The 20,656-nt window shown below is 36.8% G+C and overlaps 1 protein-coding gene across 8 annotated transcripts in view; it reads right to left on the reverse strand.

Moving 5' to 3' along the window:
- LOC142611044 (uncharacterized) overlaps window positions 1-20,656 on the reverse strand; it is a 30,924-nt gene that overhangs the window by 1,682 nt on the left and 8,586 nt on the right. For 4 of the 8 annotated variants that reach the window (XM_075783051.1, XM_075783052.1, XM_075783054.1 and 1 more), the window contains exons 5-18: window positions 20,149-20,228; window positions 17,540-17,733; window positions 17,274-17,404; window positions 16,887-17,183; window positions 13,829-13,978; window positions 11,557-11,811; window positions 11,154-11,294; window positions 10,769-11,080; window positions 10,464-10,616; window positions 8,688-9,636; window positions 8,293-8,483; window positions 6,814-6,918; window positions 1,753-3,132; window positions 34-432 (exon numbers count right to left, since the gene is read on the reverse strand). In XM_075783051.1, the coding sequence (XP_075639166.1) occupies window positions 34-432; window positions 1,753-3,132; window positions 6,814-6,918; window positions 8,293-8,483; window positions 8,688-9,636; window positions 10,464-10,616; window positions 10,769-11,080; window positions 11,154-11,294; window positions 11,557-11,811; window positions 13,829-13,978; window positions 16,887-17,183; window positions 17,274-17,404; window positions 17,540-17,733; window positions 20,149-20,228 (4,737 nt within the window). Of the gene's footprint in view, window positions 1-33; window positions 433-1,752; window positions 3,133-6,813; window positions 6,919-8,292; window positions 8,484-8,687; window positions 9,637-10,463; window positions 10,617-10,768; window positions 11,081-11,153; window positions 11,295-11,556; window positions 11,812-13,828; window positions 13,979-16,886; window positions 17,184-17,273; window positions 17,405-17,539; window positions 17,734-20,148; window positions 20,229-20,656 lie in introns of those variants that run through there. The other 4 variants (XM_075783053.1, XM_075783056.1, XM_075783055.1 and 1 more) reach the window with 3 other exon arrangements.

Here is a 20,656-nt window from a genome sequence, read left to right on the forward strand (position 1 = left end):
AAGATTTTTTTTAAAAAGGCATCTTGGACAAACCCTGTGGTTGTGCATCTTGAAGGCTTGCTCCTTATCCCTCTGTATTCTTTCCATTTCAATTTGAAGCGGGTTTAAGCAAACAGGCCTCTCAGGTATCACAGGAACAAATTGTGTATGATAATTCACTGGTCCTGATATGCTCCTATATGGAAGATGTTCACTTCCACTCTCAGGCATAACTATGAATGGTTCCAGGGGCAAATCCATAACAGGATGCATAACATCAGAAAATTCCAGCAGATTCTCTAAAGGTGGTGATCTTGGAGTTAGAGCCTCTTGACTGTAGGAATGACTTCCACTGCTCTGGTGATGTTGTATCCCAATGGATGCAGGTATGCTGGCTAGATTGTGTTCGGTGGAGGATGGATAAATAGATATGGGCAGCTGCAAAACAACAGACTGCAAAATTGAGTTTTCAAGATTAAAATGATAACACAGTATGGTAATGCCAATTGCACTGCAGAAATTATAACTTTATGGAAACAATGCTGCAGGTTGCCACTCGACCAGCCTGTTTCTTGCAATTGGCAAATAATGTGGACAGTATATATATATATATAAGTAACGGAAATTTGATTAATAAAAACAAAACTAGGTACACCAGGGGTGTACTCAGGGAGAATTACAAACTGCTATCAAACTACAATGCTCAATCAAATCAAACAGAGAAAAACAAGGAGAAGGATGAAAAGCAACATTCCAATCTAACAAGGTACGGAGGAAGAAGGCTTTAAACAAGGAGATAATGCGGACGGTTGAATATGTTTTAAGGGGATCAATTCCTTATGAAAAAAAAAGTTCATTTATATCTGGAACTACATCTCTCCTTCCTCAACCTGAAAGGAAAACACCTCAAAATTTTGCATGAAAATCAAAAACTTATACACCCTAACCTTGACAACATGAAACTTGGGGAAGGGAGAGAGAGAGAGAAGAAAAGAATTTAACATACACAACTCACTTCAACAAAAGTCTACCAACACAGAAGTACTTAGTTGACATTTGCAGTCAGGTGCATGGAGTGATAACAATACTTGGCTATTTCTCCAAATTTTAGTTCTTCCAAGTACATGTACCATGTGTTGCCATATAAACGAAACTTTCACCCAGCTGAAGAATCTCACAATGTGGCAAAATTCTATTGGCTACTGAATTGAAGTGACAATCTATCATGTACAACTCAGGTAAGGCACAAAATATACTTCATTCTTTAGTGGCCAAATGTATTGTGGAAGGCAGATGAATCCATCTCCTAGTCAATTATCCTTGCAACAAAATGTATTGCTGCAGAGAGTTCCTCAACTTGATTATAGGGATTTCTTTTTATTTCTTTACTATGGTCTATCATAAATACCACAGAAGTACTTTAGAAAAGTCTAAGCAAGTCAGAGTTTTTTCTTTCTTTCAATAATTTTACCATTTATGATTCTTTGGTAATAAAGGTCAAACCTTGGTGTGATGGCCAGTGCCCTCTGCCCACTCGACGTGTTGTGGGTTCGAGTCCAAGAGTTAGCCTCTCCAAAATGGATATAAGGCTGCCTACTATCCACATCTCCCACACCCTATAGAAGTGGGAGCTTTGTTCATTGAGTACAACCTTTTATTATTATTTTGTGATGAATTTAGAATACAGACATATCTGTTGGCTACAGTATAAAATTATATAGAAAATGAAGTAAAACCACTAAAAGGAAACTATTTTCATAAATATTCAAGTACCTGCTGTGATGCCAATGAATTTCCTTGGGCCAGGAAAATGTCTGGCTGCACCAACGATGAGTAAGTCCCATTAAACGCCAGAGCAGCTGACTGTCCACAATTGGCAGTGACTGCTCCATTCTGCTGCCTTACTTCAGTAACAGTCGTGCTTTCCAGAGTCACAGCATCTTTTGCAATAAACTCTTCAGTGGGCTGCACAACATGAGGTAACATTTCCGTGGGTTCATCACCTATGACCACTTCACTCAGAGTATGAGGAACTCCAGAAGGTCTTTCCACACTTTGTCCAATCTGCGCATTTCTAACAGGACTCTCCAAATCTGAAGGACACGACACAGGGGCATCATTTTTGGGATCATTACTGGAACCAGCTTTATTATGCTGCTCAGCACACATTCTTCCATCTCCTGTTGAAGCCATAATTTCTGTTTTATCACTCTCTGGATCAGACTCTATGGAAATAGTTTCCATTTCCCTGGGCAAACTACAGGATATCTTTTCAATATAAGAAATTTGAGAAACTTCAGATGGCAAACTTGGTATGGTTCCAGCATGATTCTGGTTTTGGAAATAAGGCATAGCATAAGGACCAGCATTCTCGGAACTATCGTTAATTTCAGCCGTATCACTTTGTTGCATTTTGCCCTCATTGACCTCTAAGTTGCCCAATCGGAGATTACCTGATATTTCTGTTGGACCCCCTGGTTTTGATTTTTCTAATGAGGCTACTACATTAGCGTTCATTTGTTCATCTTCAATCCTTGAATCCAGCTGTGAAGCATCAGGTTCCATTTTACGATTGTTTTCATCCAAATTTTCCTTGAAGTTGTTATCTACTATCCCAAGCTTATCTAATCTTACTGGAATGTCATGATCCTTTGTACAAGTAAGGGCTGACTCTAACCTGTGCTCTTCTTCCCCCAACTTTGCCCTTTCCTCTATCATCCTTTCATGAAATTCCTGAACGTCTGTTTGTGGGTGTTGAATAGATTTTTCCATTCTTCTATCACAAATATCTGGAACTCTTGCTATGCTAGTAGAGATATGATTTGTCTGCACCGTTCTACAGTCAGGTGCCTGTTCCACTGTGGCAGGTTCAGATAGATCTAAAAAATGACGACTCTGAAAGTCCCTTTCCATCTCACTTTCTACCACATCTTGATAGTTGGATATAGTCGATTTTGAAGCTTTTGCACCATGTGATCCCTTGATTCTCCTTTTTTCCAAATGGCGTGCAAACTTTTTCTTTACCTTCTGCAATTCAGAGTAGATATAATCCGCCTCTTCTTCCTTGCAGTCATAATTTAAGTGCATTTTTGCAAGTGTAATCGATTCCTTGTGATCAATACTGTATTTCAACAAAGAAGCTGCAACCCAACACTGAGAGAAACATATTCATTACTAATAATTAAATAATGTATGTGAATCAGATATTTTATTGACTAATAGGATAATGCGCAAGAACTCACACTAGATTCACTTGATCTGTGTGCATCCAAGAATGCAAACAATCACATGTCCACACATAACACATTACTCTCTTCATGGCAGTTTATAGCATATATGAGCCACAAGTAGGGGTTAAACACACAGACTTAGATTATTTTGAATGTCCTCTAAATTATGGAGATGCTAAAAAATATCAACACAGAATGGGCACAACCATGCCTGTAAGGATGGAATGGAATTTGATAGCTGGTGTGAAAGAGCTCCTATAAAACTGGAGCTTTATATAAGGGATTCAACAGAATTAGGGGTACCTAGACTTGAAATTAATAGCGAAGTAACATGCAATAAACCAGTGATCCTAGAAACTTTTGCTAGGGAAAAAACAAGCTAAATGATGATCATCCACAGTATCAGTCCTGCTGGACCAATTTGTGAAGATAAGGTATTGGATAATCTGTTTTAAGTCTCTAAAGAGAGTAGGCATGCATAGATGAAATTGATGAATATGTAGTTGTTGCCTGTACAGAAGTAAATCATTCACTTAACTTAATGTGGCATTAACTTCAATGATATTCCCAACACAAAGGAAACCAGAGAAAGGATATGCGGTTATAATAATATTACATACGCATGAGACACGTACATATATACATACAACATATGTATAGAGGACACGGAGTCTCTACATTGAAGGAAAATATTCTGAGTATGATAACCTTTGCACTTTATATGTTGGTGTAAAAATCTTGTCTATTGAAGAACAGAGACTGGTGAGAAAATTCAAGAATCTACATTTTCTCTAACCAAAAAAATCGATACCATGGTTAATTTCAGCGCACATTTGTCACTTGGTGACAATAATGTCCAAAGGGTCACAATGGTAGAGCTGATAATTATGCTACTTTTATCTTTTTTTGGCCAACTGCATTCCTTTAGGTTCTCCTGGAGTTGGGCTTTACAGTCTCTTAAGCTTGTGTGGTGCAATGATTTTATTTCGATACATTGGTCAAATTATATGCAAATCTAATAGGTGATTGTGGAAGCAAAACGCCTTGTCACCAAAAACAAAAACAAAAACAAAAAAAAGATTTTAGAAGCAAAACACAAGGTTATACAGAAAGCACAAAGATTTTAGTCTTATTTAATTTTGGAAGTCAATTGTATTAGGTCTTATTAGTTAATTAGGTTAATTAGTATCTTATTTAATTTCCTAGGGTCAAGGTTGCTTTTGTAATTCAATATTTAAGATTTTCCAAGTCAATTGGAATTAGGATTTCCTAAGTCAACTATAATTAGAGTTAAATTATAGTCTATATAAGCACCAGGGGTGTCGACAGATCAAGTACATTCGGATTCCCTACCAACCCGCGGTTCAACTCGACTAAATTGAGTCCTAGAAACCCACATCTACCGTCGACTGATGGAATACAGACTGTCAACCAGCAAGCCATCAAATTTGAGGCGGTTGAATCAGTTGAACCAGTCGTTCTCCTCAATGGCAGCACATGGTGGAGATCTCATCAAATTGGTGAAGATCTCTCCCGATCTAGCAAAAATCTTGTGAAATCCTATGAGAAATTTTTCAGATATGGCAAGAATTTAGTTGAATCACCCTAGATCTCGAACAGCAAAGAATGGAAAAGAGGCAGAGGGCCACGAACGACATATAATCAGATAGGTCAGGTTAGAGTCGGATTTCTGGACAGGAAACCCGCACTTGACCCAATGTGATCAGGTTTTGATGATTTTCACCCGCCATCAACCAATCCACTGCTCATATTAGACTGATTTCAGTCAAGCAACTCTAGTTCATCAGGTTTGTCAAGTCTGGGTGTGGGTTGGATAGTTCTAATAAGCACAATCTTGTACTCCACAATTTAGAAGTCTTTGATAAATAAAATTTCTCTTGGAATTTTTCCAAGGGTTTGGTATTGACTCCAACCAACCGCAAGAGCAAACTCTACATTTACTCTTTTACTTAGTGTAGAACTAACAACACAAAATTTCCTTGAATAGAGAGACAACCAAAAGTCAACACGCAACAAGTTTGGACAACTAGTAGAAATCATCAGAGCAAACAACAGAATCCCATGAAATCTAGTGACCTGAAGGGATCACCATTAGGATCAAATCTCATCATCGTACGACAATGAGCTATGTTGCTTTCAAGCAAATTACTTTGTTTATGCTTCCGTTTAGTCAAATTTGTTATTTATAGCAATTTTATTTTTTGTTAGAATTTCAATCTAAAACTCAAAATGAGGTCATGTCCATCCCAGGACGTTTCCCAAAGTGATGCAAGACAAATAGACTCTAGGATGAGGCTTTTATTTGGGAAACACAATAAGAAGAAAATAAAGGGATAGGACTTAGGAATCACCTAGGGTTTGCTTGAATTTAGCATCAAGAGGATAAAAGAGAAAAATATATAGAACCTAGGCACAGGCACTTAACGGTTGCTTGGAATCAACACCAAGCATGATTGAAACCCAGGATTTAACACCTTGGTTTTCTGGAATCAACACATTTGAAAGACAAGAATAGAATAATTTAGAGAACCAGAAGCAAGTAAGAGAGAATAGCACAAGAGATATGAGTTCGGTCCAAGGGATAAAGCCCGAGAGGCTACATCTTCACTGCATTCTCAATTGTTGATTACGCTAGTAGAGCATATACAAGAGCTAGGGTTAGCCTATATGGGCTCACTTTTGACTTCATGCTTAACATGACTTAGGGTACCTAAGGGTCTCCTAGCCACCCTAGGATTTCTTTACTATTTATATTGTGGTTGTGGCATCATCGTCTTTACTTGCTTAATGTGATTTCAGATAGATTTTCTAATTTTCTTTTTGGTGGGTTTCAAGTATTTATTCTTGTAGATTCAAGGAACCCTTTGTGGATTTAAGGATTAGTTTATTGAGACAGACATGTTTTGTTTCTTGTGGCTTTCCTGAGGGTCTCCTAGCCTCCCTGAGATTTCTTTAGTATTAATATCGTGGTTGTAGCCTCCTCGGCAAATTAGAATTGGCTTAATACAATTTCAGAGAGATTTTCTCATTTCTTTTTGGTTGATTCCAGGAAATTCTCCTTATGGATTCAAGGGTTTTTTCTTGAGATGGATGTTTTCTGTTTCTTGTTGCTTTCCACCAGCATCATACTCCAAGCAAGTTTGAGGTGCTGACTTCTAAATTATCTATCTTTTTATTTTATACCCTTCCAATTTTTGTTGTTGCATCCGTTTTGGTTTTTCCAACATTATTAGGTTTTTGGAAGTGCATGACAATCATTCTCTTATTTCTTTCTTTTTTTAAAATAAATGCACGCTTGCTGGATGAATGCATGACAATCATTCAAGATTCACCATTGATGTCCAAGAAGATTAAGATTCAGTTAATTTTTTCTCTGTTCGGTTAATGAACCACATCATGTGTCATATATGACCTAGCAGTGGCATAAACAATTAAAATGATGATTAAACCAAATAAATTAAATTCTGCAATCATATTTTCTGTATTTCTCATTAAGACCAATTAATGATTCATTTAAAGTTGTGAAGAAACAGTTAGGCACTAAATGGTGAAAAGTAGCATAAGTATGAAGCTTGCATCTAACCAGCGATATCTGATAGGCCTGTAAGGTAGAAATTTCTTTCCAGCTAACATCAAATTTTTTCTTCATGTACTTGAGAAACCTTAGAGCAGTGTCCTTGATATTCTCCTGCATATAAAACCATAGCATGTCATAATGTATCACAAACATCAGCTTATATAAAAATATATTATGAAAATATATTCATGTCCATTGCACAGGTAACACTTTCAATCTAAAAATGAAGTTGCAATCTCTCTCTACTAGTAGATAGATGTATATATTAAGTAGTTGTGCAGTCAAACCACCATGTATTATATAGCCTGGATTGCAATTGTCAAGGTTCACGCCAGTAACAATGTTGTAGGTGCATGGATGAGTACCTCTATGTGCTAATTCTACAAGCAGATTATGATACCCCAAATTGTGTGGATTGGTTTTGGGGGTAAAAGCACAAATGTGGCTAGAGCTTTTTTTGGGTCATTATAAATGGTATCAAAGCAAATCTAGTACCGCCATGTGAATCGAGGGCACTACAACACAACATGGACCTTGACAGGGGCATCGTGTTTACTAGGCTAATCTTGGGTTTACAAGAGGTTACAAGCAGCCTCAATTGTAACTTGACTAGTCCTTTTGGGTATAAGCACAGTTGTGGCTTGCATTTTGTTACTTAGATCAATCTTTAAGTGCTCCAATTAGGCATGTGAAGCATGTATATCAAACTAAGACTGCCACCATGGAAATGGAATGTGCATGCTAGTTAGAGTGACCACACAAATCTGGCACATCATAGTTCTGTTTGCTAAGCACAGCTCTAAGTAATTAGAAGAGCTTAGTGAAACAAAGTAGAACTGATCCAAAGACAATACCAATCTATATAGATCACTTTGAAGAATCCATAGAAACTAATTTAGCATACTTGCATGTCCCATTATGAAAGAGCTACAACAACACAAAATGATTAACAAATATCATCAAACACTCAGCTGCTGCTGTAACTAAGAAATAATTTCAGATTACGCGGTTATTCTAGCTTAGCAGTATGGTTATGAATCTTAGAGTGATTCTTGCATATAATTTCTGACTTTCCATTGAAGATATTTTTCATCAGTTTAATCCCTTTAGTTGGGAGAATAGATGGAGAGACAAGCCAATGCACTGCAGTCTGTTCATTATTATCTCACCATTGTTGCAGGACCCATAATGTACCAAGCTCAGCATAGATTATTTGTCTTGGCCTTACATTTCATGCTTGCCAAAGATTAAGTTCATCAGAACTTAGGAGTAGGCAAGTAGCTCCTTCCATAGAGTAATGAGAATTGAAGTTCTATTATGTTAACTAAGATATTTGCCACCAATCAATTGGAAATTGAGCATTCATGATGCATGAAAAGGACAAATGAGCTAATCAGAGGCTTGGCAAAGCAGGTCCCAAATAGAAAAATTAGTGTGTTTGTATTTGAACTAAAAAGGATACAACAAAGCATAGAAAGAACATACTGGAAGCAGTAGAATTTCACAAAGTTTTGACATCTCCAGCTTTGGCGAGAATTGAGTAGTCTTCCACACATCAATCTGAATTTCTTGTTTCCTGGTTTCAACCATGTCAATTTCAGGTACTCTTGCAACATTAATAGCCACAGGAGGTTCAGTTGGAGAATCATTGTCCTGATTTATGCCACCCATGTTCTCTGTAAACATCAAAACTAAATACATTACCGATTGATTGCAAATACCACCATAGAAAGATAAAGTTTCTTGAAATCCTTTTTTTTTTTTAATTTCTTCTTTTTTTCTCTATAAGAATTTTGGATTTATTAAAACCATATACAGGGGACCTTTTGAAACAAAATATACGATGACCAACTATTGCAGCTAAAGAAATTCAGTAGTACCAGCTAATTTGACTGTATTTTTTTTTGTAACTAATTTTCTTTTGTCCTTCAATCTTGATTTGGATTTTACAGTATCAACTGTGTTGTTGAACATTTTCCTGCTCTTCTTAGTGACAACACCATTTTCAAATTCAGATTCTTTTGGTGAGTCATGAAGATATTGAACTTTTCTTCGGGTCCTCTTGGATGGCCTAGACAAAAATTTCCACTGTGGACTCCTTCCTTCAAGCAGATTTGTCCAGAAAATAGAAGGTGATTCATTGTCCACAAACTGCATTTTCCTCTCACCAAGTAATGAAAGATTTCTGGCATACACTCCACCCTCCTGTACTTTTAAAATAATTGAGTAGTTACTTGGGTCACTGTTGTCACCACCGTTAGGCAATTGGGTTAACAACTCACAGAGTACATCATCTAAAAGTGACTGTTCAGATGACATGTTTGAACCTGTGTCTGAGGAATTACAACCATGGAAGTCATCAAGCTTATTGAATAGATAGGGAGCACCCCAATTTAGCAGTGAATGACAAGTATGCGAGCTTATTGAGTGTATATTGCTATCAAGAGCCATACCCTCCTTTGCAAGTATCAAAATTTTTTCTTCCACAGTACATGATGAATATAAACGGAATACTTTTAACTGTTCAAACTGTGAACTGATAGAGATCCTATGTAGCGCCCTTAAATCATTCTGTGGGTCCCAATCACTGCCAAATAGTATAACAGTGTCCACTGATGAAAGTTTAATGCTTGGGAGACAAGCACGATTTTCAATCAAGAACACAAATTTTCCATTCTCTTTGTCATTAAACATGTTTAGAGCAGCTTGCTTCTTTGAATGGGCATACCCTCTACCATCTATTCGTACATATGAGTCCCCACCAAATCTTTGATAGACAAAGTCATCCAGAATGTCTCCAATAGAATACCGTCCTGAACCTCCAATTGACTGTCATATTGTAAACCTTAAAATGAGAACAATATGTCTTTCTCAACCCCAAATCAATAAATAATATACAAAACAGAATGATCTTTAATGTGTGTTGGTGTGTGTATACATAAACTAAATCAGAGTAAATTCAAATCAGAAACTGTGATGATAACATAGTTTTTTTAAAGGTAGCAAGGTTAGGAGCACTCTCATCAGAGATTGATTGAATAAGAAGCTAATTACTTATATAGAAATTGATAGGAAACTAGAGATACCACACTAGTTCATTAAGGGAATTCAATAACGAAAGAACACACATGAAGTTGTCAAACACCTATCAACATAAATGGGAGTTACCCAAATTAGCCCGTGTTTTTAGAAACTCTTCTAATAATTTGGCCAAAGGCAATATAAAAGTTTTAATTACACATGAGAGAGAAAAACAGTTACATATCAAACTTACATCAAATCTAGAAATGTTGGTTTGATGATTTGACGCTCAAGCCTACACCAAGACCCTTTACAAGTTGAAAAAGATTTCTTCTTTTTTTTAGTCCCTTTCCTATAGTTATCGTAAGAGACATAGCATTAGCTAACTCTGAAAGAAACCATCATTTTCTCAAAAAGATAATACTTGCTTTTAACCAACATAGGACCTGGAGGGTACATATCGATAAAAGTAACATTGCTAGACAGGATGGTGTGTACACATATTACTTAAAATGGAAGGCAATCATGAAACATATCAGACTCTTGGCACTATTGAGGATGCTGTTGAAGTAGGAAAAGAACAATAATAATTTCTTGGCGAATTATATATATATCAGCACAATTAGGCAGGCTACCTGGAATAGGATCAAAACTCTGAGACCCCGATTTCTAATCTCCAAAAGGATTTTATCAAGTGCTTTTAATTTTCCGCTTGCTTTTATTCCAACATCCAGATTCTCTTCTATATTTGTGACAAACTGATCCAGAAGATTGGGATGGTCACAGCACTGCAAATAAACACCAAGAACAGACATATCAAAATTGAGCCATGGTAAATATAGCAGTTAAAGTAATTAGAGTGCATAACACAGCATTTGAAAGGGGTAAAAATCATGGTGAAGCAGAAAAAATCATGTGCTGTTGTCTGGTTAGGAGTAACCTTTCTAGCTGAAACGGTAATGTCACGAAGCACATCAACTGGCTCACTCTTCAAACATGAAGAAAGAAACATTGAGTTTGAGAGCAGAGAAGCACAATACTGCTCAAGTTGCACATTGGAAAGCTGGACAGGGACCCAGTACTCTACAAATCTAGGAGAGCCTGACTTGCATTCAGATGCAATGTACTGTGCTACTCTTTCCTTTAATAGGGAAATATCAATACTAGAGTCAATCACCATATTATCACTGTTTAACCCGTTAAAGCCAGAATCAAGGAGGGAAAGCAAATTGAGATAATCACTCTGGCAATCCTGAAAATTGCCGCAGTAAAATCAGTTAATTTGAGCTAGCATAGCAGAAAATGTTTGTTATAGATATGTGTACCTTGATTTGACCACTAATGAGAAGAAGCCTCATATTGGCAGCTAGCATCCTAATTTGTTCAAAATGCTTTGACATTTTGGAGCGTTGGCACTTGTCAATTATTATTGCTTCCCATTCTATACATTCTAACACTTGTAAATCCTGCGTATCAAAATAAAGGACAAATGAACATGATACTTTTAATTCTTTGGAACCACTTCTACAATTAGAGAACCCAGAATAAACACAACCAACTTCCACTTTGAAAACAGCATCTATTGCCGAGAGAGAGCAACAAATTAAGAAATTAACAGTCACATAACAACTCATCCAAGAATATTGATTCTGTTCTGGAAAACTTAAGCTTTTTGATCTGCACACTCATTACTTGAAGGCATAATACTATTATGTAAAATAAGAGTACCTCAACAACCACATCTGCAGATGATAATAATACACTAAACATTATCCCACCACCTTCATTGTAGAACTCCAATGATCTGATGCTACTTCGGACATCTCTGTTCCCATAATAAACTACAATGTTGGCAGATGGTGCCAAATGCAAAAACTCAGCTTCCCAGACAGAAAGAGCAGTGGAAGTTGAGATGACCAAAAAAGGCTTCTGTACATCAAGATGCAAGGATAATATAAACAAGATCACCTTCACAGCCTGCTCCTGAAAAGAGAAATATCGCAATTGGTCAATTGATGTTGATGTCATGATCTACATGATGTAATTCTGAGCATTGGAGACCTCAACATCAAAATATAGCATCGAGAACTGTATAAACACATACAGGCACTGCATACAAATGAAGATCTCCAGATAAGGAATAGATTCAGCCCCAACTGAAAAAGAAGATTAAGAAACATATTGCATAAAAATACAATACACTAAAATGTAACTCATCAGGGTTGCATGATATAATGTTTTAAATTACTGTGCTTTATTTTATTGTTAAATTTTTAAACTACTTAAAATTATTGATAAATTAGGAAGGTCATGTTAAATTATTAATTGTCCCAAACGTTTAAATTTTAGGAAATTGAGAATGTGAATTTAATCATTTAACCACTAACCCCCCCCCCCCTCCCCGGTGGCATGTGGACCCAAACTCTTCCTTAGTAAGTAGGGCCCAACACATGGGATTTGAACTTTTTAAATGGGAGGCATAGCAAAGATAGAGTTCGAACCCAAGACCACCTGCTCTAATATCATGATAAATTACCGATTGCACTGAAAGTTCTAAGTGTTAAGAAATGGTGAATTTAATCACTTGATTATTATTTTAAGAGGTCATCCATTGAGATGCATGCATATCTAACATATCATCGCTCATCACAATGTATGTTACAAAGATACACATAGGAGATGAAAATTTATCTTGCTAGGGCTTTGTAAGTAAAATATAATCACCATATATGCAGAGATGATCTCACAAAGATGTGTGCGTGCACGTATGAATACTATTAGCATACATTTCCACTAAAGTCATCATAAAGTTTTTTACTCAACAAAAATATCCTAAAATAATTCCATTAATGACAAACAACTATTAGAAACCTAACTATATGCCATCTAATGGTTTGCCAGATGGAGTTCATGGACCATCATAATAATTAGTGGATTCCTATTTGGCATAGTATATCTAGAGTTTTTTGCCCTTCGGCCCATTTTTGCAAACATTTTCATTATGTAGCCCAAAAGGCAAACATATTAGTTAAGTAGCATATTGAGTCTTAGAGACTCAAATTCTAAGAGGTGGCAAAACTAACGTTGACAAAAAATTCAAGTGGAACTCGAATCTCTAGGACTCAATTTCGTTAAAGAAAACCAAGAGAAACTCTGCCTAAAACAAGAGAAGTTGCCGATCCTTTCTTCTTCTCTCTAGTTTTCTCTCCAGATCAAGCCCAAATCAGGCCTCCAAGGCCAAAGCTCACTCATTGAGCTTGAGCACAAACACAATGAGCCACTACCAAGGTGGTTCTCTCTTGCTGTCTCGTTCCCTATCTCTCTTGGTCAAAACCCCATATCGAAGCCAATGAACTTCCCCCCCCCCCCTCTCTCTCTCTCCAATCTGGTACCTATGGGACTCTAGGCAGCAAGTGGGTAGCGTATTTATGAGGAGGAGGCTATGAGGTTCACTGATCAGGGATGGTGAAGGTTCTATTCATGGTGGCAGTGGGAATCCAGGTGGTGGCGCAAGTTTTTTGTTGGGTTTGCAGGTGAGATTTGAAAGGGGTTTGTGCTTACGTGAATTTTCGTCCACATCAGTTTTGCCACCTCTTAGAACTCGAGTCGTAGCGACTCAAGTCCCTTCAGTGAACTCAAGTCTCTAAGACTCAAGATACTACTTAACTAATATGTTTGCTTTTTGGGCTGCATAGCGAAATTGTAAGCAAAAACTGACCAAAGGGGAAAAAAAATCCTAGTATATCTTGTTATTGGGTTGCTATCCTTTTAGAGAATTAGAAGATGTACTTGTCTCTCCATCTGACATTATACAATCTAACGGAGATTTACATAAGTCGCCATAGAACTATATTACTAGCATCCATAAACGGTAAATAACTAAAGAGAACAAGGATGAGAAACCAATTAACAGTCTAAAACTATTTATCAAGCAGCAGCCCTTGACACATAAAAATCAGTAAGGAAAATTAACAAGGAACTGGATATAAGAAGTATTTACCTGCTCTGGATGGTCGTCTACAACAATTGCATTCTGACCTTTATGCCATTGCTCACGAAGCTTGTTCACAAAACTTAGATGGCGGCTATGTTCTCCAGGTGAACCTCCAAATGATAACTCTGACAATTCACATATGGTACCTTTCTCTTCCTGCAGTACCAGCAAATTGTTTAAAACAAAATGATAAAGCATAAACGATAATGTATAATCCGCGCGTAAAGAACTATACAAACATTCACCAGTTTGAAGTAAAGCTTTCCATCTCATACCTGAGTCATATTCTCATACTAGCATTGAACATAAAATAAAATGTTCATCAAGTTCTAGCATGATGTGGGTGATGGTACTAGATTCAAGTTCTGACAAGATGTGTGGCATGGAGATTATCCTCTTAAGGACGCTTTTCCAGAGTTTTACTGTATTATTCGGGCTAGGGAGGCTTCAGTAGCAAAGATTATGTGTTTCTCTAATGGGAGACCTTATTGGGATGTACAGTTCTCTCGTCTAGTGCATGATTGGGAATTAGAATCTTTGGCTTCGTTTATGGACATGATTTATTCCAGGGAGGTGTTAGGTAAAGGTTGTGATAAAATTTGTTGGAAGCCGGCTAAGAGTAGAGGCTTTGAGGTTCGTGGATATTATCACTCTTTATTCCCTTCTTCTGTCTAGTCATTCCCTTGAAAAATGGTGTGGCAAGCAAAGGTCCCTCCTAGGGTGGCATTCTTTTCTTGGCCTGCTGCTTTGGGTAAGATCCTTTCTATAGATATTCCCTGGAAGAGGACAATTATGATCATAGATTGGTGTTGTATGTGCAAGCAGTACGAGGAATCAATGGATCATCTCCTTCTTCACTGCCATATAGCATATGAGTTGTAGACAATGGTGTTTAGCTTGTTTGGAATCCATTGGGTTATGCTTAAGGTGTTTGAATCATAGCAGGGCAGGTTTAGCCGACATCGCAATATAGCTTTATGGAGGTTTGTGCCACATTGCATAATGCGGTCTATACGGAGGAAACTGAATGTTAGAAGCTTTGAGGGATGTGAACATTCTATTCTTGAGATTAAGTCTTTCTTCTTTAATACTTTACTTGAGTGGAGTTTAGCTTTACCAACATTTTCTTGTTTTTCTATTTCTGAGTTGTTGGATCATTGTATATTGGGTCCTTGATTGTATTGTTCCCATAGTAAATTTCCAGTACACTAGGGTTTATTTTGTTTTCAATAAAATTTTAGTTACTTAACCAAAAAAATGTTTATCCTCAACAAGAACTGCAGAAAGTAGAAAATGTAACACTGTGAAATGCCTAAGAAGAAAGAGAGCAGAGAAGTGGCTCAAACTGAAGCCATGTTGAAAAGGGCATTCATTTCCCTTTCCCTCATTACTGTATTGAGCTTCTTATTACTACCTATCACTTTATTGGCATTTCGGGAAAATTCATACAAAACTTCAGGGGCAGTTTGAATCTTGTTTTAGATCTTTTAGAAGATTTCAAGTTATTTCTAAACTTATTGCAGTTCAGCTTTACTTTTTTCCTCAGCCAGATCTTTTGGCAGTTCAGCAGTTTTGCTGTTTCTTGTTTTATGTGACTGTAGTACTGGCAGTGTTTTACCAGTCGTCAACTTCCCTTCTTTGTTTCTGTAGTGGTGGGGGTATGCCCTAAATCTTGTAGTTTTCTCTTCTACTTCAATACTCAACTTAAAAATAATGTGTAATTGATTTTAGGCTAGAGACACACCATAAACAAATTTAGCAGCTACTAGAAGTCTGACAATTCATTATAACTACTTAATCACTGACTGATGACTGTTTTTTCTAATCACCTATAGAATGATTTCCCTAGTAATTTACCTATGTACCAGGTCAATGCTGGAATACAAATAACTTACAATAGGAAAAAGTACTATTTATGTTACTGTAGTACTTTAAAGTTGAGCTAAGGGCTCCTTCATGTTTTAATCAGCCACAAATCTGATTTCCTAAAGATTTATAAAAATTATTTCCTTCAACCAACTGAATCATGTCTGATTCAATGTGAAAATATGAAATCATTAAAGCAAGTCCAAACAATTTCTTTTGAACACCCTATGATGCAAATTAGACTCTCAGGTTTGGCAATATATCTCTAGGCATACGATAAGCACACTTTCGGAAAGATTAATGATCCAAATTTTGATTGAATTCTTTGTTAACAAAGTTTCTCTCCTAACTAGTTTAGAGAGAAACTCTTCAAACTTCTCATATATCTTTTTTTTTGTGAATTTTAAAAATCTAACCGCCGAATTTCATATTCCTTATGTTCTTAACATGCAAATCAAAATTCATTAAAATTATATGTTATTTACTATTTGATCAATAAATTTATTTTTTATACACAATTTTAGATCACAAAAATTTGAAAATTTAACATTTATCTGATGATATAGCAATTGATCTTTGATTTTCTTGAAATTTGCAAGCATGAAGGATATAATAAGAATATAAAATCCATCGGTTAGATTTTCAAAATTCACACTTAATATAAAGATAAATGATGAACTTGAAGGGTTTCTCTCCAAACTAGTTTGGAGAAAAACTTTGTTCCTTCTTTGTTGGCACATCACATATTTTATCTAGTGAAACTTCTGCATATTGACAAGAAACATGAAGGTTGAAAAGGCAAATTGTTGTCCTCCGAACGTCAACTAATGCTTATTAAACATGTTTGAGTGTTCCAATGCACATGTTAAATTTTGGATAGATGGAGAGGGGTCATCATCCATAAATAATAAATTAGTGTGGTATATTCATATCATAACATATGAACAGTAAGAGACAGCATTGAAAAAAATCCTATGCAAAAATGGAACTTGCACATTAAATTGAATATAAAAATAAAACACATACACATTAATTTTAAGCCCTAGTTTTACCGGCAAACATGAATATAATGCCCATGGAAATGAATCCAAAATTAAGGTGATGATCTAAAAAGATGCAAGAAAGAGAAAATTGTAATTAGAGATAACCATAGATAATATATTGTATATTGTATATTTATCCACATAATCAGAGGCACCTCATCTGCTTTATATGCACTTGACAGACTTTCTGACTTCTTATGACGGCTTTCATAATCGCTTATGAGCTGCGAAGATTCAGGCGACATGAAAAATGTCGCATTGTCCAACTCCCATGTAGCATGTTCATAACCAAGACCAGTCCATTTCACAAGCCATTCATAACGACAATCTGAATTGTTGTCATAGTCTCCATCGCAAGATTCATCAGATTGCTTTGGAAATAATAGCATTCTTTTCTTTAGCAAACGATGAGGCACAGTCCACTCTGATTTCCACCTTGTTACCCGGAGGATCTGAAATACGTATAAAATTTAAAATCACAGAAATCACCAATCATGATAGCATTATATTCTTTTCCACAGGAAAATAAAGAGTTACTAAACCTGGTTTTTTATGTTAAATTTTGCAACAAGTTTGGGAGCTGCAGTAAGCAACTGTGTTCCTGGAATCCAACGGTTGTGAACATGAGAAAGACCACGGTATTTGACAAAATACTGCTTCTGCCTCTGCAACACTAGCACCATGGGACCAACTCATTATTACCAAAAAAACACCCAGTTACCCGTGCTATGTACAAAGAACTGATTAAGTGCTTTAAAAGGAGTGATTAAAAAATTTAAACAAATACCATGAGTATTTTGCAGCATACCTTCATCATCCAAAGCCACCTCTCTGGCATCCCAGATGGACTCAACCTCTTTAGAGACAGACTGCACGCCCATTTCCATCTTCTTTTTAACACACCAAACACAATGCCATACTCCAGGAGGGACAAAATTCAGAGGAGGATTGAGACAAGACAGGTGGTACCTCCTTTTGCACCCTTTTCCATCACAGCTTCTGCTATTGTAGCGAAGAAAATATGCAAAGTTTAAGCATAAAGGTACAAGTGCCTAGCATAAAGTGATATAGATGAAAGCCACTTGCAGATCTCTTTTTAAAATTATTTTACAGATACTATCAACTTACGCTCAGCATATTCCAAATTGTTGACTTCAAAACTGGACTGATAATTCTTAGTCATTATCATGTATAAAATGAAATTAAATTAGCAGAAACTTTGCAATGAGGGCCTCTCAACATCACAGAGATATTATCAGGTGGAAAAAAATCAATTTCTCAGTTGCAAGATACAATAATCAAATATCTAATATGGCAAGCCATAATGGGCATGTTACCATTGTTAGAAGGGGATGGTAAGTTTGACATCCGGTCATATTACCATTCGATTCGGGGTGATTCGAATTTTTTGTTTCCTTGGAAAGGTGTTTGGAAACCAAAGATTCCAAGGCAAGTGGCGTTCTTTTTGTGGACAGCTGCACATGGTTGGATCCTCACTTTGGATAATCTTATGCTTAGGGGTCGCCCGTTGGCTTCTTGGTGTTGTATGTGTTGTGGTGATGGGGAGTCAGTTAACCACCTTCTTCTTCATTGTCCTGTTACTCATTCCCTATGGACTTTTATGCTTCAGGCTTTTGGTATTCATTGGGTTATGCCAGATTCAATGGCGGGTTTGTTATCTTGTTGGCATCAGTGGTTTGGGAAACATAATTCGGACATTTGAAATTTGGTTCCAGGGTGCTTAATGTGGATTGTGTGGTTGGAACGAAATCGCTGTTCCTTTGAGGATAATGAGAAAACATTAGATGAGTTAAAGGTTTTATGCCAACGTAGTCTTTTGGAGTGGTCTCGTTGTTGGGGTTTTACTGATTGTTCTTCTCTCTCTGAGTTTATGTTTTCCCTTAGCTCAGTTTCCTGATTACTCCTTTTGTTGTGCTGTCTGTTTTATTTTTTCTTGATGTTCATCATCATGAACAACTTGTATTTTTCCGTATTTTCTCATTTATAATAGTTTTCTAATTACCTATCAAAAAAAAAAATTATCATGATATCAAAACAAGAGGTCTTGAGTGCGAATCTTGCCTCCTATCTACCTTAAAAGGTCTATGAAGCACAGGTGCGGCGTTTGGGCCGCCGCACCCGCGTCGGACGCGGCCGGACGCGGCGACGCGCAGGCGACGCCGCTGCCTGTGCGTCCGTGCCGCGTCCGGCAATAAAAAATCATTTTTTTCGGCGCGATTCGCGCCGATACGGCGCCGATTCGGGCCGACGCGCGCGAAATCGGGCCGATTCACGCCGAATCGGTCCGTATCGGGTGAAATCGGTCCGGCCGATACCGGCCGAAATTCAAAAAAAAAAAAAAAAAAAAAAAAAAAAACGACAACAACAACAGGTGCTTATGGCTGGAAAAAAAAAAAAAAAAAAAAAGAGGTGCAAACACACCGTTTGGAAAAAAACCAAGACCCAACCCTCTCCCTCTTCATTTTTCTTGAGCCTCTCTCCCACTCTCTACCTTCACTCTTCAGCTAGGCTCTCTCTTATTCTCTGTATTCTAGTTATTATTTACCATTGTTCTTAAATTTGGTATATATTTATATAATGTGAAAAATGTATGTTTAGCAATATATTAAAAATATAAATAAAAATATTTTTAATAATTTTTTAATCGCCGCACCCCGCCGCACCCGCACTCGCACCCTACTTTTTCAAAAATTGCCGAGTCCCGCACCCGCTCCCGCACCCGCACCCGCACCCGAATCCCGAAACGCACCCGTGCTTCATAGTAAAAGGTTAAATATCTCACGTTTTGGGCCCCAATTATAAAGGGAGAATTTGGGAACCCACATGAGGAGGAGTGCTCTAAAATGGTTCAACGATTAACGTCATCATTTCCTAACAATTTAAGCTTTTTTTTTTTTTTGATAAGTAATAAAGCTTTATTGAAATCAAAAAGAGAGAGACACCCAAGTACACAGATAGTATCTCACTTATTTTTCCTCTTCTTACTAAACAATCAAAAATTTATTGACAGTGCAGAGAGAGTATCTCACTTATTTTTTCTCCTTACTAAACAAACTTCAAGCATACAAAACCAGACAGCAGACAGTATTAGTTCCAAGATACCAGAAAATACAGAATAATATATTTTAAACAAAAGGTCCATATCCAAACTCCAAAGCCACTCCTCCCAGGACCCCAGTTAAGCAGGTCCAATCCAATGTAAGAGTAGATGCATTACATATAAGATGTCAAAAGTCTAACATAGAAATAGATTTGCTCATGGAAGGAGCATGTGGGTAAACACAATTGGAGGAGAAAATTAATAACAAGGTCAAAAGGTCACAACATGCCGGTTGCAAATTTATATAAGATACTCAGAGATAAATATAAGAAACCAATTAAAATCAGGTAACTCACAGGAGCTTTCCTCCACGCATGCAGATAACACATCTCATGTCTTCACCATCAGTTTTGCCTTCTAAACGGGATTTTAAGCCCTGCAAAATTCAGGACATTCTTCATTAAGTTCCATGCTAAGCTAGCCATGCATTCCCTTCCATCAAAGGGGGGGAAGCTTAAAGGTTCTTATTTGTTAATATAATTGGCACATGCATATTCCATAATAGATAATCATTTTGTCTTCCAGTTGAAGAACTAGAATCATGAAACAGTCTAGAATTATCATTCTCAAGATCTAGCACGTGTCTTTGTATTTACAATATCAAAATTCCAATGATCATTTGAGTCATCCAAACATTAATGTGCACCAACTTCTTCTTCTTTTTTGTCAAAAAGAAATACATACTTGTGAAACTGATGCATCATAAGTTCAAAAGAAATTGGAAGAGGCAAATAGAACAGAGATAAAGAAAATATAGACAAGAAACCCAGGAATGAAAACCAAGTGAGAAAACCTAAGAATCAA

This window comes from Castanea sativa, chromosome 9, assembly GCF_040712315.1.
Source record: "Castanea sativa cultivar Marrone di Chiusa Pesio chromosome 9, ASM4071231v1".
NCBI lineage: Eukaryota > Viridiplantae > Streptophyta > Magnoliopsida > Fagales > Fagaceae > Castanea > Castanea sativa.